Consider the following 26,842-nt stretch of genomic DNA (forward strand, 5'->3'; position numbering starts at 1 on the left):
GAGCCATGGGTACCCCCTGTTTACTCTTTGGTTGATGTTTTAGTCCCTGAGAGATTTGGAGTTCTGGTTGGTTGATATTGTTGTTTTTCCAATAAGATTGCAAACCCTACAGTTGTTGCCCTAATGTCCCCACTGAGTTTCCCATGCTCAGTCCAATGTTTGACTGTGTAAATCTGAATCTGTACTGGTCCGGCTGTGGCAGAGCCTCTCAGGGCTCCTGTCAGGAATCACTTGTTGGCATCGCAATAGTGTCTGAGTTTGGTGTCAGCAGATGGGATGGATCCCTAGGTCGGGCAGTCTCTGGATGGCCTTTCCTTCAGTTTCTGTTTCACTCTTTGTCCCTGCATTTCCTTTTGACAGGAGGAATTCTGGATTAATATTTATGAAGTAGGTGTGTGGCCCCATCCCTCAACTGGGGACCGTACCTATCCATTGAATATGGTCTCTACAGGTTCTATCTCCCCTTTGTTGGGTATTTGGGATAAAGTCCTTCCTATTGAGTCCTGGGAACCTCTTAGATCCTTGGCATCTGAGATTTTCTAATGGTCAACCCCAGTCCCACCTCCCCCACTGCTACACACCTACTTTCAAATTCTTGGCCTTCTGTACTTCAGCCCCCTCTCCCATATCTGAACTGCACCCCTTTTCCCTCCCCCGCTTATAAATATCATCCCAGTCCCTTGAAATTGATCTATCCCACTTAAATTCTCCATCTCAGACATAACTTTCTCAACAAGGTTTACTACTAGGTACCACAGGAGCAAGCAACATTTTAAATATAACATGCCCATCTTCACTCTAATTTTATGAATATAATGAATGAAGCATTCAAATACCCTTTCCCTAGTTGATATATGGGCAATGAGGGCCTAAGAGGCGAAGAACCAAGCAACCTCGTCATATAAGGCCAAAGCCAGAGCCTAAAATAAAAACTGGCACCTCAAGGCTCTGAGGGACCCCTGCCTTGCCTCTTCAAGATACACTGGCAGTAGGGACCAGGTATTTTAAGAAATCTGTCTGTATATCTCAGTCTGTCTATGGTCATAATAACAATAAACCTGAAAAGTTTTAGTCTATTTTCAAAGCAAAGTTAATAGAGGTTTTAAAATGTCCGTTAGCAAATTGCACCATTCTTTCCCTTCACGCCACTGAGTGCCAGTGGTAAAACATTAATGGACTGTAAAAGAGGAGGAGTTCGCTTTTTTATTTTTGTACCTAATCAACGCTGTCTATAACTTCGTAGCCACACAACCCACCACGAGTTACAATTACAAGCTGGATGCAGTCTAAATATTGGAACTACCAGGAAGGAAAAGTAAACCTTTAAAAGTGGTTATGAAGGCCAGGGGAGAAAACTGAAATCCTTTGATAAGCAGGTTCTGGAGCAGCTGACCTTCTCTTCAAGTCCTGTTTCATCTTGGCACCCAGTTAGGCTTACTTATGCCAGCATGTAAAACAGATTAACAGCCACAGCAGCATAAGGGACTGTAATGGACTTTCAAGAGAACTAGAAAAACAGCGGGCACACTTCCCTATTGCTGACCAGTCATTTCGAAATTTTGTTTGTGAAGTGTTTGCTGAAGGAAACAAAGCCTTGGTGCTTTTTGAGATGTGCTGATCATCAATATCTACCTCTCATTTCTCTGAGAGCTGCAGATTACAGGCCCAGAAATATTCAGGCTATTTATGAACTACAGAAATAAAGACACCATTATCCATGTTCCACTTAAATGAAATATTGTCATGAAATTAGCAAGAGGGGGAAAAATGTACGGTATTTTTTTCTTTATCTCATAGTTTGCAATTCTAGTCATTAAATGTATTTGAAAATAAAGCTGTAAATCATGTTCACCCTAAAGAAAAGGTTGAATAAACAGGAGCCTTGGTTACTGATTTTTCACTCTTCTCCTTCCTTTCAGTAAGTTTGGATGATTACAGTTGAGTATTTTGTGAATTCATATACAAATTATTAACACAAATATAATATTTCTTTTTGCAATTAATCTATTGCTTCAGTAGCACTATTTGTCAGTGGATCTGTCATAATCTAGCATTTCTTTGCTATTTTAAAGGACTCTGTTGTAATATGAAAATAATGCTACTATAATGTACTTATTTCAGAACTCACATGGGTTGGAGAAAGATGAAATGAACATAAATATCCTACATGAAAATCTTCCATGGTGTTCCCTCAAGAACCCACGCTATGTGACTATTTTATTTATGAAATAATGAATCCTTTCTGTTATTGCCAGTAATGTGCTCTGTTTTGGTCTCAGACCAAGACAGGCCTGCTTTATACTAAATACGTGTTATAGCACCTCATATTAATGTGAGTCACTTGGGGGAAAGTCGGCAGTGACTTGTAAAGAATGTTTTCGTAAAAGTCTTTACACATTTTAAACAGGAAACATTTGTAGTCTCATTGAAATTTCTAATATATACTTAAAAGGAAAAATGTAAATGCATTTATGTTTGTATTTTATGGTCAGCTCTAACCCAGTCACTCTTAAAAAAAAGGCATAACCCCACCGGAGTGTGACACTTCCTCTCTAAATAAGGCTTCAGTTGATCATTTGTTCCTTAAAATATTCAGTTGGGGCTACTTTAACAGTCACATGCCATTTCAAATTTAATTGCTTTTAAAAATCTTTACATTAAATTTAATATATAAACAAGGAAAATGACAAAATGGATACTAAAGAATAATAAGTTACTAGAAATTAGATTTTTTTTAATTATCGTTAATTTTTTTATAGTCCAGTCGTTATCCCCCTCCTGTTCTGCCTTCTGGCAGTTCCTCATCCCATTCATCTTCACCACACCCCCAACTCAAAGATTTCTTCACCACCCCTCCACTCCACCAGGCCTCCCCACTCTCTGGGGCCTCAAGTCCTAGCTCAGACAAGGCTAAGCATGTGGGTCATTAGCAGAGTACATGTTTAGCGTGTCCAAGACCTAGTGATACTCAGAAGCAAATAGATAAAACAAACACTAAGAGGTAAACATGAGTACCAAGGACCTCAGTGTTGCACAGACAGCCATATCTTTCCAATGGATAGGGCTTTTGCTTCATGAAGTTTACAGCTAGACAAGACACATGGTCCATTCTCCCTTACAGCAGCCCACTCAACGCCATGCAGTCGTTTCAGAGCTAGCCAGCAGAGATTGGATATTTTAGCTTAGTCTGTATCCTACAACTAAGTTAAATTGTGTGCTATCTTCCATAATATAGTCTTATCCTCTAGTTCTGGTGAGCAACCAAGAAGAAGGACAAGAGCTTTTGTTATTGGTTCTGTGTCTCTTTGGGACGGGGGTGGGGGGCGAGGGGGAGAGGCGTTGCCCTTGGAGCCTCTCTGACCCACACATGGGAAGATATGTCATAATTGGAACTGAAAACTATCTTCATTAATCCATTGCTACTAGAATCAGCACTATCTAGTTATTAAAGATAACTCTTTCAATCTCCCTTTTGTATTTCTATATGGTTATGCTCATAAACTAAATCTGCTCTCACTTTTACTCAAAGAAGCCTCTCTTCGCAATGAACAGGGGTGAACACAGATTCACAACTGCTCAGGTGTCGGGGAGTAAGTCCTGGTTGCCAGCTAAGACTTAAACAAGATGTTCCTACTACAACTTGTATGGCTCCCAGAATATTCTGATATAGTGGATGAGTTATAAGTTGAGGGAGCTATAATGTTATCTGAACACAGTAAAACCATTGCAATCATTAATAACTGGTTTCTTGTATTGGTCCACGCAAGAGCAGAAATTCATGGACGAGGAGGGAGGTAGCATGAGGCCCTATCCTTTATTTCTGAACGTTTAGCTATTGATAGTTTCCTGAAGGTAGTAAATCATAGTCATCAGTTGTTTACCCACTGCTGGCCTTGCACTAGACTCCTGTAAATAGCACCAAATGAATGGACTCATAGGCATTCCAGATCTCAAAACAAAAGGCTAAGGCATGAACACTGGAGAGGTATTTGTGGAAAGAAGAGGAATGGGATGCTAGAGGGGTCACTATGCATACAGTCATGTGCAAAATGGCCTAAAAATAAGTTTAACAAATAAAAATAAATAGCTTTTAAAAATAACGTAGGTTATTTTGAGGTAATTTGTGCAGACTAAAATACACTGCTTTGTAGAATAAAATGATTCATATATAATACAACTCTTCACGTTGTACCATCAATTTTTGTATCTACTAAAATGCTGAAGTATATTTATTGTGATCTTGGGTCCACATCTTCTCAAACATGGAAAACATAAACAATAAACATGAGGGTAAGAAAACATCTGAAAATGGATGCAAAACCTAAATTGACCATTTTAATACCTTCATTAATAATAAATTTAGAAGATTAATTTCTAAGATAAAATATTACTTTCAAATGTGAGTAGATCTAAATGAATCCCATTCTCACCAACAGACACTTCACAATCCTTGCATGAGTTATTGTTATAGAAGACCCATCTCCCCTATCATGGACTAGTCTTGCATTCAACTTCTATTAAAGTATAATTTGTTTTGTATCATGTTACTTTGTTCTTACTGCATTTCAGACTTTAAGTCAGGTCAATATAAAGAGCAGAGATCATATTCAGAACCTGAAGAAATTGTGTTTGTAACTTAGCATGTCTTAGTAATTTTTAAAAACATAGTTTTTCTTTTGAATGACTTTAAAACACGTATTTCAACTTTAAATAGCTTTAATCTCTATTTCTTACCCACTGCATTCATTGACTTATTTCTACAGTAAATATGCGTAAGCTACTTGCCTTTGCATGATAGCCTTTTATTGCATGGGAATATCATAGGGTGCTCTACAAAATTTTTCTAAATCAAGTTTGTTCAATGAAAAAACAGTAAATAAACATGGATAAATACAATTGTGATAATCAAACACACGAAAAGCAATCTTTATTCTTGCAACCTTACATTCTATCTCTATAGCTATATTACCTACCATGACCAATTTGCAATAGGAAAAGAATATATTTTGCCTCAAAATTTTGGAAATGTATCACCATGACTATGCAGTGCTGTGCAGCCTTATGCAATCGCTAAGAGCCATAGTGGATGGAGAGGGAAACAGAAGGAGGAATTCTGCCCAGATATTTACTTCTAAAGCACATTAATGAAGACAAAAGACTGATTTTCATCGTTAATATTTTTCAAATATCAGTAGTAGCTGGGGCTGAATCATTTAACCTTGGAAAATATTTATCTGGAACAAGATTAGTCTAAGTTCAGGTATATCATGGAAAAGAAGTGGCATATTATAAACCACATGTTAAAAGAATATTTCGAACTTTCTAGAAAGCAACACTCCAGGTAGCCATTCAGAGTATGGCCTCTAAGATTTAGCTTCTGTCCTGGGGAGAAAAATCTATTGTCATTGAGATCGTGTTGCCCATATAGTAGAGACTACTAACATCATAATCATTTAAGCTGACTACACTAGCAGAGGTTCTGTTTTTGGTAACAATTTCCATTTGCTTTATTCCTCATAGTTTTTAAATAATAAAAGAGAGGTGTTTTTTATGCAATAAAAGTCTTATTTGTTTCAAATCAATTATTTGGCAACACATTGTAAAAAAATACCTTAAATATTGTGTGAGTGTATATCGTGCAAATGGAGTATGACTGTGGTGTGTGTGTGTGTGTGTGTGTGTGTGTGTGTGTGTGTGTGTGTGTGTGTGTGCGCGCGCGCGTGCGTGTGTGTGTGTGGTGTGGTATGTGTTAGGACAAGGGTCATGATTGTGTATTGAAGTCAGAATTCAGATATCCATCATTTTGATTAGGATAACCTTTATCATCAGCTGAGAGAGTTCTCTCTAGAATGTAATGGTAAACAGAGTACAATTGTAGCCAAGTACTATAGGGAAAGCTATTAAATACCCTCCCTGCCTCGGCTGTGTTTTCTGTTCACAGTCACATATGCTCCATCCCTTCCTAAGAGAAAATAATTGTGATAGAATATGATAAAAGAAAAGACTGTGTCAAGATGCAGCAAAGTAATATTATTTTATTAACAGCATTGAAGCCTTCAATTATGAAAATTGAAGAAATACAGTGAAAATAAAAACAACAGAAAGTGTTACAAAGCAATAACTGATATGCATTTTTAATGTGTTTATATAGTCTTGAATTTAATGTTTTCATATAGTCTTACATTCTTATTTCACCAATTTTTTTTAAGGCAGAGTTTGTAGTCATATAAATGAGATTATGTTGCATATTATTTTGACCTTTAAAAAATGACATTTGCTATGTTAACCAGGCAGGTCTCAAATTGGTAATCCTCTTGTCTTCTGGAGTGCTACAACACAGGAACATGTCTTTATGTCTGGTGGCTGTTTGCTATTGATATTTTTGCATTAAAGATTTTAAAAGAAAACATCCCTTGCAATAATGTTTATTGTAGGCTGAATGAAGATACTGGAGTAAAGAATACACTCTAAAAAGTAAATTAGAAAGAGAAAAAACTTCAATTTGTGACATCTGAATAGACTATTGATTTCTTCTGTTAACTACTTTTAGATACTGAATTCAGACACACATTCATATGGTAACAAGAATTATATTTTTAAGAGTTAATTTTGAATAAGATTAAACCATATGATAATGTTTAGCTCACTATTTAGCTCATGTAGCTATTTCAATATTACCTTGGCTCCTCTTCATATTCATTCACTTGTCATGTTCAGCTTTGATTTTTAAACAGTATTATTCATATTTTCAAAAGTTGTACAAGACTGTAAGGATGAGGACACTACATTTTAAATTATAGTCAGTGCAAAAAAGTAATTTTTAATTGGCAAATATGTTTTTAAGTGAGTGATTCAATGTTTAAACTGATTGCTGTTCTTGCATGAAGATGTTAGTTTTGATTTCCCAGTCCCATATAAAAGCAAAAAACACAGTGTCTCTACTTGGAGATAAGAGGAGACAGGAAAATATCTAACACCTCATAGATCAGCTAGCTTAGTGTACACAGAAGGGGGAGGGGATAGAACTGTATCCCAAACAAGGCAAGGATCTGCAACTAATGTTATTCTGGCATCCAAACTCACTCTGGAATTCTCTCTCTCTCTCTCTCTCTCTCTCTCTCTCTCTCTCTCTCTCTCTCTCTCTCTCTCTCTCTCTTCTCCGCGCATGCGTGCGTGCATGCACACACGCACACACACACACACATACACACACACAGAGACAGAGAGACAGACAGAGAGAAACAGAGAAAGAGAGACAGAGACACAGACAGTGACAGACGCAGAGACACAAAGCCAGAGAGAGACAGACAGAGAGATCACTAATGACTTTTGAAGACCTGTTGGTAGGTTTAAAAGGAAAATTATGAATCATTAATTCACTCAAGTTGTGCATCAGTAACCTCATTGATTCAGTTTGCTTCCAAAAGTCAAGATCTAATTGTAACCTGAAGCTAAAGAAACCTGAGCAAGAGATAGTGAATGGGAAAAGCCACTGTCTGAATAGAAAATGGCTTTTACATTGATTTATTTAATTTTGCATACAAAGAATATTCACAAAATTAAAGTAATTATTTTCATGACTAAAGGAATGATTAAGCCCTGAAGAACACTGGCTGCTCTCGCAGATAAACTGAATTTTTCCCATCCATCCATATATAAGAAGAAACTGTATAAGAAATTTTTTATTATATTAACACTTCTGTGAAAATTATAATCCTCACAAAAATCATACAGGAGTATAATGACAGTTACATCCAAACATTCATCCAGAACTTCAAATATAAAAGTTGTAAACACACATAGTTAGGCACTTGAAATTCAGTATATGATTAAGGACAGAGGATTTTTGCTTCCTATATAAATATGCTACAATACTCATGTCCATTTTAGCAAATGAAACTTAATTTGACTTACTTTTTATTATCTGCATTCTTTGATCTAGCATTCTAGAACACATGTCTTTCATTATTGACCATTTACAACTTATCATGTCATAATTTTTCTTCTTCAGTGCTTGCAGTAGCCTCCTTCCCTCACACACTTTCTAGAGATTTCAAGTTTCACATTTAGACTTAGGCACCTCGCTGTGCTACCTACTGCCTCATTCTTAACCGACATGTGTCTCTACTGATTTTTTATTTTTCCTCTCTTTCCTCCCTTGCTTTAGTCCTTGTTTGCTTAGCTACTTCCTTTGGTTGAGCCTGTCCTTTGCCTGTGTACTATTAAGTACCTTCCTTCTGTTCCATTTCCAATTTACATGTTGTTATTTCTACATTACCTTCTCTTTGCCCTGCTCTAACACACAACACCCTACTGTATTTACTTGAATTCCACCTAACCTTCATGTCATAACGTCCCATTTTCTGGAAAAGTATGTTCAGCCTCGTTCTAACAGTCATTGTTGTTGTTGTTGTTGTTGTTGTTGTTGGCCTCTGTCTGTGTGGTATACATTGTTTGTCAACCTTATGTTCTCTAATACCCTTAAAATAATGAAACCGTGCTAATGTAGAATCCAGGCCTAAACCTTAGACAAATAACTGAGACAGTTAGTATTGCTGAGAGTAGGGAAAATAGTCTTCCTCGGGGAAGAGGACACCAAATGTTATCTAATACCAAAAGGTCAGGCCTGGAGATATATATATATGGCACCGTACAAACTAAGAAGATTGTATTTTTATGTGTTCAGATATGTTTAGGAATAAACACAGACAGACAGACAGATGCACATGCATGCACAGACACACACACACACACACACATTCACACACACACACACACACACACACACACACACACACACACAAAGACTTATGTAACAATAATTGAAGAAAAGGAGGCCAAGAATTTGAAAGAAATCAAGGGGGAAGGAGATTCAAGGAAGGCTTTGTAGGAAGGAAATAGAATGGACAAATAATAATTACAACTTCAAATATTGAAAAGTATATTTTAAAAATGTACCTGTTAAAGTTAAGCCAATACCATCCTCCCTCATTATCCCTGTCTGCTGAACTTTCTCTTAGTCTATAAATATCCTAGCTAAGTAAGTATCTTTTCATGTCCAAATGATCCGTGTCACTGTGTATAACTTTTTTGTTCTTCACTCATTTTTATTCTTTACATTACTAGTTTCTCAGAATAACTTTCAAAAGTCCAAAGCATACAGATGTGCCCTAAAGGCTGAACCACGACGATGGCCATGAGTGTGAGGCAGCCTGGGCCACTATTATACAATGAATACCTGGGTAGCCTAGTTATTACACAGTGAGTTCTCTGTCCCTCCTTTAACATCCAAAGCTCCACTACAGAAGAGCATGATTAGGAAGCTCATTTTCTTAACTGAATGTTACACAAGATGCCCTATGTTCCCCTACATATTTGTTTCCCTGATAGTCATGAAGCAAGATCTCGGGACTTTCCATTTTCTAGCATTGAGGTCATCTGATTTCCCTCAGGCATCTTGGTAGAAAGGGTTTTGCCATCACTCTGTTGAGGATTCACTTGGAGTGTAAGACAGGCCAATTACCTTTTGAACTCTGTTTTTGAGTAAACAAAGCAGAGTGGAACAGTGGGAGCAGAAGGAATGTTCTCAAGAGCATATTAGCATAAAGCAATTAGGCAATGGTAATGAGAGTTATTCTCTGCTGTTATGGCAACAACTGCCAGTGACCACTGAAACAACCTCACTTAGGAATCTTTGCCTTGTTCTTCTTGGGAATTCTCTGCCCCAGCTGCCCTTGTCCCTTAGGAACAAATTTCTAATTCAACATAGGCATTTAACACATCATTTGTTAACCAGTAACTTTGTGTTCCTTTCACTGAAAATGTAAAATATTTACCTGAGTCATTCCTGCTTGGTCACCTCCTAATAGGTTCTCACCCCTTTGCCTCTGAAGTAACTCAGTTAAGTGGAGACTTGACTTTATTTCTGTAAGATACATTGTTCTAAAAGCACACATTTGCTCTCCTTGGGACTTCCTTTCTCGCATTGCAACTTCCAGCCCAGTGTATTTCTTCTTATGTTATGGTAAGGTCTGTAGGGAATGAATATGGCGGGTTCATGACAAACATGGCAATAAACTCTCTAGTGTAGTCTTCAACCTTTGATGCTTCCACTGCAATATCATGAGTCTTTTCATACACTCCCAACCCCACAGCAGAACTAGGTCTTGGCACATTGCCCACGATGCCAGGAGCCAGAAGATACTAATGACAATAAGTAGGAGTGCCGACTCAAAGGCAATATGTGTCTGTAAGAAATAGAAGAAAGGAAACCACACCTCCTAATTGGTAATGTCCATACAGTGGGTTATGTTTGCGCATGAGAGAAAATAAGCACCATCCAGAGTTTCCATTTCCATAGAGTGTAGAATAACCAATCCCTGTAAAGTGGAAGCCGTAATGGAAGTCTCTTGGTTTATTTTGACTTTTCTGTCTTTGAATGCACACAGGCTGAGAGATTGTAGTACTTTAGTAGACAAGTGAAGTTATACCAAACCTGAACAAGGAATAGATATTTAGAGAGCAAAAGTCTGATGAAAAGGTGGGCATATACTCAAAAGATGCTCCAACATACAGCAAAGACACATGTTCCACTATGTTCATAGCAGCCTTATTTATAATAGCCAGAAGCTGGAAAGAACCCAGATGCCCTTTAACAGAGGAATGAATACAGAAAATGTGGTACATCTACACAATGGAGTACTATTCGGCTATTAAAAACAATGACTCCATGAAATTCATAGGTAAATGGATGGAACTAGAAAATATCATCCTGATTGAGATAACCCAATCACAAAAAAAAAAACAGACATGGTATGCACTCACTAATAAGCGGATATTAGCCCAAGAGCTTGAATTACCCAAGATACAACTCACAAACCACATGAAGCTCAAGAAGAATGACAAACAAAGTATGGAAGCTTCAGTCCTAATTAAAATGGGGGAGCAAAAATATTCATAGGAGGAGATATGGAGACAAAGTTTGGAGCAGAGACTAAAGAAATGGCCATTCAGAGCCTGCCCCACCTGGCAATCCAGGCCATATACATACAGCTACCAAACCCAGACAATATTTCTGATGCCAAGAATTTCATGCTGACAGGAGACTGATATAGCTGTCTCCTGAGAGGCTCTGCCACAGCATGACAAATCCAGAGGTGATATGCTCGCATTCAACCTTTGAACTGAGAATGGGGTCCCCATTGGAGAAGTTAGGAAAAGGATTGAAGAAGTTGAAGGGGTTTTCAACCCCATAAGAACAATACCAACAAATGACAACTCCCAGGGACTAAACCATCATCCAAAGGGGTACACATGGACAGACCCCTGGCTCCAGCTACATATGTAGCAGAGGATGGTCTTGTTGGGCACCAAAGGGAGGAGAAGTCTTTGATCCTGCCAAGGTTGGACTCCCAGTGTATAGGAATGTCAGGGCAGGGTATCGGGAAGGAGTCTGTTTGGGTGTGGGAAAAAAATAACATTTGAAATGTAAATAAAAAAATCCAGTAAAAATAACCAAACAAAAAACTAATCACAAATACTGGACTTAACTGATGTTATGTACAAAATTTATCTATCATATATTTACAGAATATTTCACCCAAACACAAAAGAATATACCTTCTTCTCAGCACCTCATGGAACTTTATTTAAGGGAAACTTTGAATTGGTGCCAAAAGTTTAATTCACACAGTAAGTTGAGGCAGGATAATAACCTTCACATTAAAAACCAGCCTGATCTATACAGCAAATTCAAAACTAAGCAGGACTATAAAGAATGCCTCAAAGGCTCTACACCAAACCCGCTGTGTTGCATATCTTGAAGAAAAAAAATACAGCTATGTTGAACAATTTTTATGTTAAACAAAAATTTTCTCAGGTAAAAAAAATGAAAGATAATTATGTTTCAATGAAAGCTCTTTTGTAGCACATTACATTCAGTGATATGTAGCTCCCATTTTTATAGAGGCAACTACAATACATTTTGTGATCATCTTTGGTCTGTCACATTGAATTGACAATTTAAAGAGGATTTTTCATTATCTTCAAATCCAATGAACTGAATGGGATGCTGTGTGGCTTTTAGCACCACCTAATTCTAGATATCTGAACTGGAATTCCACCACCGTGCCAATATTTCTGCCATTCCAATCCTACAAGTGGACGATATTAAATATTAATGCTACTGTGTTGTGGAATGTGTGTGGAGTTTGATGGTACAAAGCCACCAAATGAAATATATTGAATGATGCATCTTTTTATTAAATTCCTTCTCTTATATCTATTACTATGCACATTCCAAACAAACATATATTCAAGAACCTTGGGTAAAGGCAGCAGGACCAATTAGGGAGAAGAGGCAGCAGTCTGTCTCCTTCTTCCTCTTAAGGTCATTCAATGTTGAAGAGAATTAAGCAACACTTTGTTATTGGACATTAATTTGTGTGGAAATCAGATAAATATGTGTCCATGTTATTGCATGTCCATCATTAAATAATGTTTCAATGTTTATCAACATTCAATCCTTAAAAATAGTACGCCTTATATGATGATTTAATTAATACTATTAATAAGAGAATGACCCACATCAACTACATCATTTAATCTTCTGGTTTTTTTTAAATAAATTATACTAAAACTAAAGGAGTTTTAGAATGACTTCCAAAGTACACAAGCTACTATATCAATTTGGAACAATAGTAAGCAAACTATTCTGAAATGTTAGCTCCTTTACTTCCAAACACCTACATTCATTTTTTTTTACTTACAAATTTGCCTTTCTAAATTCAAATGTCAACTGTAAAAGATATTTCTAAAATGATTAAGTCCTAAAAGGTTTTGGGAAGCAACTTGGTAATATGTTATTTCCTTCTACTACTACAGTGGGCCTATGTTTTGATCACTTTTCAAAAATGTGGACACTGCAAAGTGTTTGTCCAATACAGACGGGCTACTGCATTTTTATTCCCAGCATTCCCTTTGGTAGATCTTTCATCAATGAGCTGTGAAATTCTTAATAGCAAAATCATTGCACACATTCATGACTGTCTTAGAAAGAAGCCTATCCTCCTGATGGTTGCCTTAAACAGTCTGAACCCTAGTGTTCAGATACAGAAAAAAAAAAAAAAACAAAAAAAAAAACCAAAAAAAAAACCTCATGTCAGCTGTGTCAGCTACTGAAGCAAGGAACTACCAGCTTCCCAGAAACACATTACTCTTGCAAGTCACATCTAATTATGCTTCCCTTAAAGTTTAGTTTTTCTTCGTCAAGTTATCTTCATAATTTTTCTTTCCCAAAATTGAAGAGTAATATATCTAATAAATATGCATGTATTGCACCTCTTTCTTGATATACATTAAAGCCTTGATAACATCTCTCATAAATCTAACCTAAACACTACAGTTTCATAATAAATCTAGTGATGCTACTTGTATGATATCACCATGTTTGATTATTTGTTCTAGCATACAATTATTATAATCAAACAGAGAACCTATTAATTTAAAAATATAGTATTAAATATATTTGTCTACATACAGGGGCTCTTCATAAGTGTGAGGCCAGCGTGGTCTATATACTGAATTCTAAATACCTATGGTTACATATTGAGAAACTATCAAAAGTTCCTCCCACAATTGAAATGTATTCTTTGGGTATGTATTTTAAACAAAGATATTGGCTGTGGCATTATTTATCACAGCTCATTTCAACATCAAGTTAATGGAGGTTCGATAAACTTCTGTTGACTCATTAGAATTGTAACATATCCATCATACGATATAGGTCTGTCCATGGCCTGTGTATTGCCTGTGGGTTTCAGGATTTTATAATGAATACTTGTTTTTTAGATGGGTCTATGAACATTTCCCCAAAATACAATGAACATAAACACCAAAGAATCTACATTTCACCAGTTAGTGTCTATTTTTCTCATATGTATTTGGTATGTAAATGCAGCATATGTAATGACTTCTACATTCTGTGTGTGTTTGTGTGTACATGAAATTCTGTGTAACTGGATTCATACTCATGGAAAAAAATTTATCACCCTTCATATGATAGCATATTTCCATATCACAGGTTACATTCAAAAGGAGATCCTAAAAAAGAGAATTTTATTGCATGACTTTATTGTATTATATTGCCCTGTATTGATGTCCTGTAGACAAAGGAATTGGAAAAGAAACAATACATATATAATGTTAAAATATGTTGCTATTTACAAATGGCGTACCATACTGTTCTCCAATCAGGAATATGTGACAGATGCTATTTCTACAAAGCATAATATTAAAGCTTATCTGATAAAAATGGTTCTATTACAGAAGAGTTTCTATTTCCACTTCACAGGATGAAAGCCACTTTGCATCTCCCTTCCTATGTTCACAAACCTAATTTTCTTTCTTTCCTTCTCTCTCTCTTTCTTTCTTTCTTTTTTTCTTCCTTCTCTTATTTCATTCAGTCATAATTTACTTCTTTCTTCAGTTTATCTTTTATTCCCTCTTTTGCATAATATTCACGAATCTTATTTTTTTCTTGTTTTTTTTCTGGCTTTTTTTTTAGATTTTATTTCTCAAATAGATTCTGCTATAAAATTAATCCATTATGATCTAGTTGTAGACAACTATCCCTTTATCTTAAACTATTATTTTGCCAAAGATATTTTCTGTTCTTGAAAAATTCTTTTAATAACCATATTACTTGAAAACAAAACTATATTTTCAATTGTTAGCTTCATTTTGTGTATATGTGTGTATAAAACAGTATTTTTAAATTATTTTGTGTCCCCAGATTTTTAAATTTACATGGTTGGTCCCTTTTACTTCTATTGTTTAGAGTATTGATTGCAGAATTTTATAATAAAATCTTAAATTTGCCCATTTTGGAAGTAGTTGTAATTTTGTCACCTATGAAACATCCAGTTTCACAGACTACGTAACTTAAGCCCCTGAGAACAACAGAAATCTGTATTTACAAATATATTTTTCTAGTATCTTTAAAGGGAATGAGTCCTTTTGTTTACAATGCCATGATAGTAGGTCAGCTTGGCCGACAAATTAAATAGATCCCTTGTTTTCAAAAATCATACATGCATAGTTATAGATGACATATATATATATACATATACATACACACACACACATACACAATGGTGATTTGGTAAAAGAGAGAGAGAGGAGAGGATGAGAGAGAGAGGGAGGGAGGGAGGGAGAGAGAGGGGGGAGGGAGAGGTTTCCCTGTTAAATATACATGGGCCTCTTTCATAATTTTAGGTTGTGTATAACTTTTTCTACCACACAGAAATATTTGTTCATTCCAAAAAATACCAATGGCAGATTAAAAGCAAACCTAATTCTACCATAGTGAACTAATTACAGGAGGGTAGGCCCTTCAATACATTACCACATAAGTGTGAGTGAAAACTTCTTACAAAAGTTACTACCCAGAGCTCCCTCCCACACAGTTTGCAGGCAGCTCTGCTGAAGAGTTTCCTCTTCCCCAGAAAGTGTTTCCTAATAATAATCTTAAAAGAGGGGCAGAACTCTTTCCAACTGAAGAGCCTCCCTTTTCTCATCATGAGTAAAAGTTTTGATTTGTAGGGAATATTAATAACTTGAACCATAAATATGAGAGTCAGCATGTCCCCATGCCTATGACATTCCTCTGTAGTTAGTATAGTAATCACATTGTGATTTAAATATTAGATGGTAATTAAATCAAAGACAAGAGTCTTGACAAAGATGACAAGGTTATTAAGAAACAGGACAAGAGTATGATGTGAATTCAGAGACAGTAATAATATTACTGTTTTTTCTAAATATTTGCATTTGCAGAGAGTACAATCCATAATAGCTAGATAAAATACAAAATGCAGTGGGACAGGTATCATATTTCCGTCTTACATGACATGAAGAAGTTCTAGGTGTTCTGTATTTGAATACCTGAGTAAATCCTAGGAAGCACAATGGGCCATTCTGTTGGTTTTTATTTGGTTTGGTTTGTTTTATTAATCATTTTATTGATTTACATTTCAAATATCCTCCCACTTGGTCTTCCCTCCGCAAACCCCCACTCCTTACCCCTCCACTTTGCCTCTAAGAGGGTGTCCTCACATAGACTCACTGACTCCTGCCACACCCATTTAGCATGCCCATTTACTGGAGAAACAAGTCTCCAAAGGACTAAGTTCCTCTAGTTCCATTGATGCCAGATAAGGCAATCCACTGCTACATATGTAACAGGACCCATGCACCTACTCATGCATACTCTTTGGTTGGTGGCTTAGTTCTTGGGAGCTCTGAAAGATCTGGTTGGTTGATACTGTTCTTCCTATGGGATTGCAATTCCCTCCAGCTTCTTCAGTCCTTTCCCCAGTTCTTCCATTGGGGTCCCAGGGATTAGTTCAATATTTGGCCGTGAGTGTCTATCTTATTCAGGTGCTGGTGGAGCCTCTCAGAGGACAGCTATACCAGGCTCCTGTCTTGGCATCAGCAATAGTGTCAGGGTTTGGTGTCTGTAGATGGGATGGATCACAAGGTGGGGCGATCTCTGGATGACCTGTCCTTCAGTCTCTGCCTCACTTTTTTCTTGTCCCTGCATTTTCTTTAGACATTAACAATTCTGGGCTAAAGATTTTATCATAGGTGAGTGGCCCAATCCCTCACCTAAGGGCCATGTCTAACTATTAGAGGGAGTTTCTTCAGGTTCTATCTCCCCTGCTGTTGCAAATTTTATCTAGTGTCATCCCCATTGGGTCCTGGGCACCTCTCACTTCCCTGGCATCTGGAACTTTCTAGTGGTTACCCACCCACCCATTCCACAGTATATGCCCCCACTGGTACATATATCTACTCTTTCTCCTAGCCCTCTGGACTTCTCTCTGGTCTTTTTTCATACCTAATCCTGCTTTCTATTTTCCCTCCCCTTTCCCTCTCTCATCCAGGTTCTTCCCTCCCTCTGTCCAGGGATTATTTTGTTCCAATTCTAAGTGGGATTGAAGCCTTTACATATTGGCCTTCCTTCTTGTTAAGCTTCATATGTTCTGTGAGTTGTATCATGCATATTGTGAGCTTTTGCGATAATATCCAGTTATCAGTGAGTACATACCATGTGAGTCCTTTTGGGTCTGGGTTACCTCACGATGACATTTTCAACTTCCATTCATTTATGTACAGGATTTGTAAAGTCATCATTTTTAATAGCTGTGTAGTATTCCATTGTGTAAATGTACTACATTTCCCATATCCATTCTTCCGCTGGGGAACATCTGGGTTGTTCCAACTTCTATCTATTACAAATAAGGCAGCTATTAACATAGTAGAGTGGGTGTCCATGGCACATCTTTTGGGTGTATGCCCAGTACTGCTATAGCTGGGTTTTCAGGTAGAACTATTTCCAACCTTCTGAGGAACCTCCAGATTGCTTTCCAAAGTGGTTTATCAGTTTGTAATCCCACCAGCAAAAGGGGAATGTTCCCTTTTCTCCAAATCCTCATCAGCATCTGCTACTGCCTAAGTCTTTGATATTAGCCATTCTGATTGACATAAGGCGGAATCTTGGGATAGCTTTGCCCTGCATTTCCCTGATAACTAAGGATGTTGAACTTTTCTTTAGGTGCTTCTCAACCATTTGAAGTTTCTCAGTTGAGAATTATTTGTTTAGCTCTGTATCTCATTTTAATAGGCTTATTTGGTTTTCTGTATATATTGGATATTAGCCCTCTGTCAGGTATAGGGTTGGTAAAGTTCATTTCCTAATCTGTAGGCTGCTGTTTTATACTATTGAGAGTATCCTTTGCCTTGAAGAAGAATTTTCAGTTTCATGAGGTCCGATTTGTCACTTGCTGATCTTAGAGCCTGAGCCATTGGTGTTCTGTTCGGAAATTTTATTTATAGATTTGTTACATTTAGCATTTTTCTGTCTAGTAGTACAGACTTATGTCAAAATACATACATGTTCATTCTAATTGATAGCTACTTAGTTTCATAAACTGCTATAATGAGCCAAACCATGTTATTCACTTGACTAAGAATAGATATGTGCCATGTTCTAAAGTTGAGGGGAGTAAAGTATATTGCAAATTCAGTTAAATGTGCAGCAGTGGTGTTTATTTTCAAAATGTATTTGCCTGTGCAAGTACTTCCCAATCCCAGACATATTTGATGATCTCTCATTACACTGACAATGGGTATAATATGGGCATTTGGAGAAATATGACACTTCTGTTCATTCCTCAGCAGCTGGAGCAAGAAGATACTGTCCGTGTACAAAACTACCCCAATGCCTATTAGGTACACATGTCATTGTTGTGATCACAGATAACCCTTCCCAGCACTAGGCAGGACATCGTGCTTCTGATTTTCCATCTTGAAAATCTTAAGAGAATGATAAATTATTGCCTAAAGTATTTTGACACTATTTTTATTTACACACTTTGGTTTGCAGGTTGAAGGTTTTTCTTGTTAGTTTATTATGAAGTATTAGTGCTCTCTCAGGTTATGTTGGTGGAAGAATAGAAGAATACTTGATTAGCTTTAAAGCTGTGCAATGCATGATGGCCCTGCCAATGCTGCTGAGGCCTGGAGGATGTTGAGCAATGCTTCTGCTTGCTTTGCAGGACCAGTGGTTTTGGCGAGTGAGAAACAACAGGGTGATGGATGGATACCCCATGCAAATTACTTACTTCTGGCGGGGCCTTCCTCCCAGTATTGATGCAGTTTATGAAAACAGTGATGGAAATTTTGTCTTCTTTAAAGGTAAGCATGTTTTCTCAGGACGGTTCTGTTGTATATTTATCATTCTGTTCAAGACCCTAAAAAGTACAGGGAAATCGAATGCTAGGTATAATGTTTAATTTTGTAATTTACACTTTCATTTGCAGTAACCTTATGTGTAAGCCAAAATTTGGTGACATCCTGCTCTATGAACATTAAGTTTGAGATTAGATATAACACAAACTAAAAGCAACAGGCAAATTAGGATCAGTATATGCTTTCCACTACAGCTGCTTAGCCTGCTGAGCAGTGGCAGAAGAATGGCTAGAACCTACTAGTTTGAGACTTGTATAGCCTGAGAATCATAGTGAGACCTTTGTAAGAAAGGAAAGGAGGAAGAAATGATGGCAGGAATGAAGAAAGGAAATGTGGGATGGAGGAGAGCAATAGAAAGAAGGAAAGAAAGCAAGAAAGCGAGGGAGGAAAGAAAGAAGAAAGGAAAATAGGACAGAAAGAGAGGAGGAAGGAAGGGTGGAAAGGAAGAAAAAAGGAAGGAAAAACAGTAGAAAGAATGAAATAAGTAAGTTTTCTCATCAGCGTGTTGGTTAGTTTCTGTATTATTTGGAGGTGTTTACTCTTGTTTGTGATGAAATTTGTCTTTAAACCATTTAAGCTTTGAAGTTTTATTGTGTTTATCAGTTTACGTAAATAACTTCTAACAAACTAAGATGTTAACTCTAATTTTTAGAGAAGGTCGTAATTAGGAAATTCATCCAATGATCAGCATTACGGCATTGACCTAGTTATTAATTATTTATCAGAGATGTGTTTGTCTTATGACTGTTTACCAGTACCTAACTTGCAAAGGAAATGGCCTTGCAAAGTCAATTGTTCCTCTGACCTCAAAACATGAACATTGGTAACTTTAACTGAGGTTAGGAGGCACAGAGGTAAGGCAGACTGTGGTGGAGAATTGAGGGAATTGTGAGGACTCATCTGAACTAGAGTTGGAATATTATTAATCTGTGAACCATGGGTCTTTGAAGTCTGCAAGTAAACTAAACAAAGGATAAAGTTTGAAAGAAAGTGAGAATCTTGAGAGAAAAACGATTACATATTCTCAGGATTGAATTAGATTTTCTTGTTATGGCTGAGTGTAGTGCAAACAACGTAACGGCAATATGTTTGTTTCATCATATATAAAATGAGTGCATGCTTCAGCTTCTTTTCTTTTGTGGATCATCTCTTCTTGCAAATAAAAATAGTAATGTGTCAACTCTACAGCCACAGAGGTTCTGTGATTATGTTAGCTTTATAAACGACCATTAACCACAGGAACTGGGCAACATTCCTTGTCTCAGTTTACTTTATTCTGATTCATACTATTCCCAATCTCTGGATAACTTGCACTACTAAAGTGTTACCACATATAAAGTCCTTGGCACTTCAGTGAAGTCTAGCTATAGCTGCAGGCTGTATGATTATTATGGATATTATTGCCTTCCTGCTATTTTGTATTAGTTATCACTGGAATATACCTGTATTATACCACTGTGAACTAAGTAGAAATACCACTGTTACCAGGCAAATCGGGGTTCCTAATTGGCTTCAATTCTTGTTAATAAAATAACTTAGAAAGAGACTACAAAGGAATTTAAGCATATTTTATTAGACCTTCAGAGACAAGCACAGCACTGGAGGACAGCAAGTAGCCACATGTCAGGGAAATGGGCACAGTATAGAATGCTTAGGGAAGTTTTAGACAAAATTATTAAGAAAGTCCAGAGTGTTGGAGAAAACATATCCAAAAGAAAGGGAGATGTTTGTAAAGGGAAAGAGAGATATTTGTGTGTAACTCAGAAAAAACAGGGAATTTATCAAAGCAGACAAGCACAGTTTTGTCTGAAATATCTGCAAGGGACTGTGTCAGGCGGTGTTCCCACAGCACACTTTCTCATAGCTCTCCCTCCAGGTTTGTCCTTTTCCAAACCTATGAAGTGGCAAAGTTAATAATGTTCATTTAGTGCTATCATAGCTGGGGTTGAAAGCCTCAGGGGCCTTGAAGACCAGAGTAACAGTACCTGAAGGTTGACTAATGGAGGCCTAGTACCTCGAAAGAAATTGTTTCGTCTTGCAGTTTACTTTGGCATTGTCTGCCCTTGGCCATCTCCAGGCTGTTTCATGATGCATTCCTTCATTTTCACAGGGATGGATTCACCCTTTTTCTCTAGGTTATCGACAACTTGTACAGTCAGCTCACCCCCAGAATATTCTTCCCGCCACTGTATTTAAATATACCTTTTGTATAACATGTTGCACTTGCAACAAATTTTAAACTACTTAGAAACCCTAAAACTTTCTAATGTAAAATTCACCAGGGTGGATTTTGTTTATATTTTGCTATCACCCCTGTGTTTTCACTTCAGAAAACAGTACAGGTTGAATAGTCACAGTGTAATAGACATTTTCATAAAATAACGCCTTTAAGTGCTAATTAGATGTCAGTAGGAATTCAAGGATGGGTGGCAATCACAGAAGCTGGCAGTGCCTTCTGCTTCCAGCTAGATATTTATACTCAAGAATTAAGCCAGCAATTTACCTGGTGAGTATGGGTAGGAGGAAAAATTACCCCAAAATAATCACAGTCCTGGTCCTGTCAAATATTCAAGGTAAGACCTGAAATACTCAAATTATTACCGTAAAATCAGTCTGAAACAAAATTCATGAATATTCCCCGGTACAAAAATATGGCACATAAAATATACTATAAAACATAGTAAGACACAGTATTCACATACTGTTTATCAAATGCTTGAAGACTATATATGTTGTAAAGGGCAAGAATTACACATAAGAAGCATCCATTTAGGAAAACCCACATGGAAACATAAAACCACTTTTAAGAGACTAGTTTGTGCATAAGTGGAACAAGATGCAATCAACCAAACATTTCCCAGACCCGAAAGTGAATATATGATTGCATGATCGTAGAAACAGCCATTGTGTTTATAGATCTAAAAGAATTAGGAGGGGACTGAGACTCCTTGATATTTGAAACTGACAACCTAGCCTGTATTAACTTTCATGGTATACAGGAAAAGGCGGGAAAATCTTCAGTAAAAATAAGAGACTTAAGCAAACTCTCAGTACCCTGCAGGCCAATTCCCACACTACAATATGAAGCGAGCTGGACGACTATTCTTCATATAATCAGTTTCACAGCAAACTTAATGAAAAGGAAGCCTACTGAAACTGCTTTCAGGAGAGAAACATTTTCTATATTATACTGAGCAGTGTATACACATTAGTAAATTGAAGACTTACTGCACTATGATCCAAGAGGCTCTAGTGGGCAAATGTCTTTGCAAATACGTTCAGCAAAAAAGACGGGCAATGATTAGTTTGGAAAAAAAATAAGAGACCTCTTGGTATTGTTTTCCACTACTAAATTAGCAAACATAAATAAATTTAAAAGCTACATCATTTAAAAGTTTAAGTATTTCCAGATTCAGCTTCAAAACAATATGTACCTCTTATATGTCACAAAACTTCACTCGTCCAAAGTGAAGAAATCTTAAGTACATGCTGTTCATGAGTGAAGCCCTCCCTACTAATGCAATGTAAAGTCTAATGACATTTAACTGGAGAGCGATTGCTGCTCCACTCTAAACTTTTGCAGGTTCCATTGTAGTCCATCTAGTAATGTTTGAGCTAACTCTAAAATCTGTACACAACAGACTCAATAGGCAAAAGGAGTTGTTGAGATTATCATGACAATATGAGTCTTACTTTAAAATTAATGTTGAAGACAGTAAGTCATTGGCAAGAAGAGAGAAAATTAGATACCAGTGAAATAGAAACGAGTCCAAACACACATCTAAAAGCTTTCTGCGGAAATTTATGTGACACAGAGAAAATTTTCAGTAGGGGAAAATTAAGGACCTTTCACCAAACCTGCCTAAACCACTGTCTGTCTATGCACAGAACAGTTAAACTCAGACAAGTATCTTGTCTTTTAAAATGTATTTTAAAATTGAAAAATTCTGTATTTTAAAATGAATTCACATTATTCACATGCTGCTTCTGAAGACAGTTGAGGTTTCTGAATGTACTAGAAAAATATTGGAGACTTCTGTGACTTTGGTTTAAAAATTAGAAGGAAAAATCGCAAACCATAAAGAATTTCACTTTTTTCTTTTTTTGTTAGATATTTTTTATTTGTATTTCAAATGTCATTCCCTTTTCTGATTTCCTGTCCATAAACACCCTATTATCCTATCCCTCCCTCCCCCTTTTTCTATGAGGGTTTGCTACCTATCCACCCACCCCTTCACACCTCTTCGCCCTGACATTTCCTTATACTGGGTAGTCGAGCCTTGGTAAGAACAAGGGTTTCTCCATCTGTTGGTGCCCAACAAGGCTATCTTCTGCTACATATGCACGTGGAGCCATGGGTCTGCCCATGTGTACTCTTGGATGAAGGTTTAGTACCTGTGAGCTTTGGTTAATTGGTATTGTTATTCTTATGCGGTTGTAAATCCCTTCAATTCCTTCAATCCTTTCTCTAATTCCTCCAGCGGGGACCCCTTTCTCCTTTTATGGTTGTCTGTGAACATCCACTCTATATTTGTCATGTTCTGGCAGAACCTCTCAGGAGACAGCTATATCAAGCTCCTTGTCAGCATGTACTTCTTGGCATCAGCAATATTGTCTGGGTTTAGTGGTTGTATGGATATGGTCTGGATTCCAAGTTGGGGCAGTCTCTGGATGGCCTTTCCTTCAGGCTCTGCTCCACTCTTTATCCCTATATTTTCTCCTGGGAGAATTTTGTTCCCACTTCTAAAAACAAATGAAGCATCCACATTTTGGTGTTCTTTCTTCTTGAGCTTCATATGTTCTATGGATTGTATATTGGGTATTCCAAACTTTGGGGCTAATATCCACTTATCAGTGAGTGCATGCTATGTGTTTTGTGTGTGTGTGTGTGTGTGTGTGTGTGTGTGTGTGTGTGTGTGTGTGCGTATGCGTGTGTGCATGTGTGTTTGTGATTGGGTTACCTTGTTCGGGATGATATTTCCTAGTTACATCCATTTGCCTATGAATTTCATGAAATCATTCTTTTTAATGGCTGAGTAGTATTCCATTGTGTAAATATACCACATTTTCTGTATCCATTCCTGTTGAGGGACATCTGGGTTCTTTCCAGCTTCTGGCTAGTATAAATAAGGCTGCTACGAACATAGTAGATCATCTGTCCTTGTTACATTTGGAGCATCTTTTGGGTATATGCCCAGAAGTGGTATAGCTGGATTTTCAGGTAGTACTATGGCCAATTTTCTGAAAAATCTCCAGACTGATTTCCAGAGTGGTTGTACCAACTTGAAGTTCCACCAAGAATGGAAGAGTGTTCCTCTTTCTCCACATCTTCCCCAGCATTGTTGTCACCTAAATTTTTTATCTTATCCATTCTGACTAGGCTGAGGTAGAATCTTAGGATTGTTTTGTTTTGCATTTCCCTTTTGACTAAGGATGTCGAACATTGATTTAGGCCATTCAATATTCCTCAGCTATGAATTCTTTGTTTAGCTCTGTACCCAATTTTTAAATAAGGTTATTTGATTCTCTGAAATCTACCTTCTTGAGTTCTTTGTATATATTGGATATTAACACTTTATCGGATATAGGATTGATAAAGATCTTTTCCCAATCTGTTGGTTGCTGTTTCGTCCTAATAACAGTGTCCTTCGCTTTACAGAAGCTTTGCAATTTTACGAAATCCCATTTGTCTATTCTTGATTTTAGAGTATAAGCCATTGGTATTATTTTCAGAATATTTTCCCCAGTGCCCATGTGCTCGAGGCTCTTCCCCACTTTTTCTTCTATTAGTTTGAGTGTATCTGGTTTTATGCGGAAGTCCATGTTCCACTGGGGCTTGATCTTTGCACTGGGTGATTAGAATGGATCGATTTGCATTCTTTTACATGCTGACCTCTAGTTGAACCAGCACCATTTCTTGAAAATGCTCTCTTTTTTGCCATTGGATGGTTTTAGCTCCTTTGTCAAAGATCAAGTGACCATAGGTGTGTTGTTTCGTTTCTGGGTCTTCAATTCTACTCCATTGATCTAAGGTCAGGGATGGTGATTACCCCAGAAGTTCTTGAGATAGTTGAGAATAGTATTAGTGATCCTAGGTATTTTGTTATTCCAAATGAATTCATATATTCCTCTTTCTAACTTTATGAAGAATTGAGTTGGAATTTTGATGAGGATTCACTGTACTCAAAGGATAAACAGGCTGAGAAAAAAAATAGGGAAACAATACCCTTCACGATAGTCACTAATAGTATAAAATTCCTCGGTGTGACTCTAACCAAGCAAGTAAAAGATCTGTATGACAAGAACTCCAAGTCTCTGAAGAAAGAAATTGAAGAAAATCTCAGGAGATGGAAAGGTCTCCCATGCTCTGGGATCGACAGGATTAATATTGTAAAATTGGCCATCTTACCAAAAGCAATCTTCTGATTCACTTTCTTCTTTAAGATACTTTAAAGTTGAGGAGAAACCAGGATTTAGTGCTGTGTCCCCAGAAGATAAATGGAATTCCAAGCATTTAATTTTATAAAGCTCAAGAAAAATAAATATAAATGGATAAAAATTCCATCAGGATCAATATATGGATGATCGATGAGAGTTGGGGGAAATGGAAAGGAACACAGGCAAGTCTGTAGAAATCCTCAAGGAAAAAATTGTCCATTATTTTAGTCATTAGACATTTTGATAGGTACCATAACATGTACTTTTCACTTTGTACTTAAATACATTATTTACTCTCCTGTGATATTTATACCAAAACAAATCTATCCTGTAAAGAGAAACATATCAATTTATTTATTCCACAAATTCGAATAATCTGGATCATGGGTATTAGAAATAATTCCTTTATTCCTCCATTACATGTTAAATATAAAAGCCCACATAATACATTTCTCAAGATAACTCAGTCCTGGATGTGGAGGTAGAATAATAATACAGTGGAGCACCTAACAGCACAGCTTCCACATTCCTAGCAACTTCCTGTATTGGCCTAAATTCTATTAGGACATATAGTAGAATGAGGAAGTAAGTATTAATGGAGAGATAACCAGTGACTGAAGCTATATTAAGGACAATGTATAATCTTAATTTAATGTTATATCCTACTGTCTTGAAGTGATTTTTAATCCATTCTCTAATAAGAATCTGTGCTGGTAATGAATATGAAATATGTCAGCAAAACAGTTTTGCATAATCTTACCATGTTATATTTAATTTTTATTGCTGTTCTATTTTTACTGATTTTCCAAGTATTAGTTTTGCTTATTTTTAACGTTTTGCTATTAATTTATATGTTCTTCAAAAAATGCCTTTGAGATCTTGTTACATGAAGAAAGTCAGGAATTTACAAACATTTTTAAAGATTATTTTAAAACTGAATAAATGGTTTAGATGTACAGTTCTTTCCAAACAAGAAGGAAGAGGAGGAAAAGGAAGTAGAGGAAGAGGGGGAGAGGGAAGAGGGGGAGGAGGGGGAGGAGAAAAAGAAAAGAAGAAGAAGAAGAAGAAGAAGAAGAAGAAGAAGAAGAAGAAGAAGAAGAAGAAGAAGAAGAAGAAGAAGAAGAAGAAGAAGAAGAAATCATTATTCTAGAGTGTGGAGAGATGGCTTATTGGAGATTAATTTCTTGGAAATTAGTTTCTAGGGACCATGTCAGATAGCTCACAGCTTGCCTCTTATCCAATAACTTCTGTGGTATTGACATTCATAGTACCACAGACATTAATACACTTAAGTAAAAGTGCTTAAAATGCACTCATTACATAATGTCTCGTTTAACTTTCTGAGATGCTCTGCAGAGCAAGTCTGTACATGCAAGCGTGAAACTGGGTATGATTGTATATGTAACAGAGATCATTCACAGCATGTATTTGTTGAATATATAATGGTTGGGTTACATTTATTCTTATCATGTCTAGATCAATTTTTTCCCCTTATTCCTCGTCCATACATTTTGCAGCTAACACTGGGTGCTTTCCCTTTATGGGAGCTCTTAAGGTAGCTACTTCATTATCAAAGAACAAGAAATCAATTATG

General features: G+C 36.8%; 1 protein-coding gene across 1 annotated transcript in view; it reads left to right on the plus strand.

The window, feature by feature from the left end:
• Mmp16 (matrix metallopeptidase 16) overlaps positions 1 to 26,842 on the plus strand; it is a 244,950-nt gene that overhangs the window by 188,207 nt on the left and 29,901 nt on the right. Inside the window, 1 exon segment of the mRNA NM_080776.4 lies at positions 18,618 to 18,756. Within this exon segment, the coding sequence (NP_542954.2) occupies positions 18,618 to 18,756 (139 nt within the window).

The sequence above is a fragment of the Rattus norvegicus genome, chromosome 5, assembly GCF_021556685.1.
Source record: "Rattus norvegicus strain SHRSP/BbbUtx chromosome 5, alternate assembly SHRSP_T2T, whole genome shotgun sequence".
Lineage (NCBI taxonomy): Eukaryota > Metazoa > Chordata > Mammalia > Rodentia > Muridae > Rattus > Rattus norvegicus.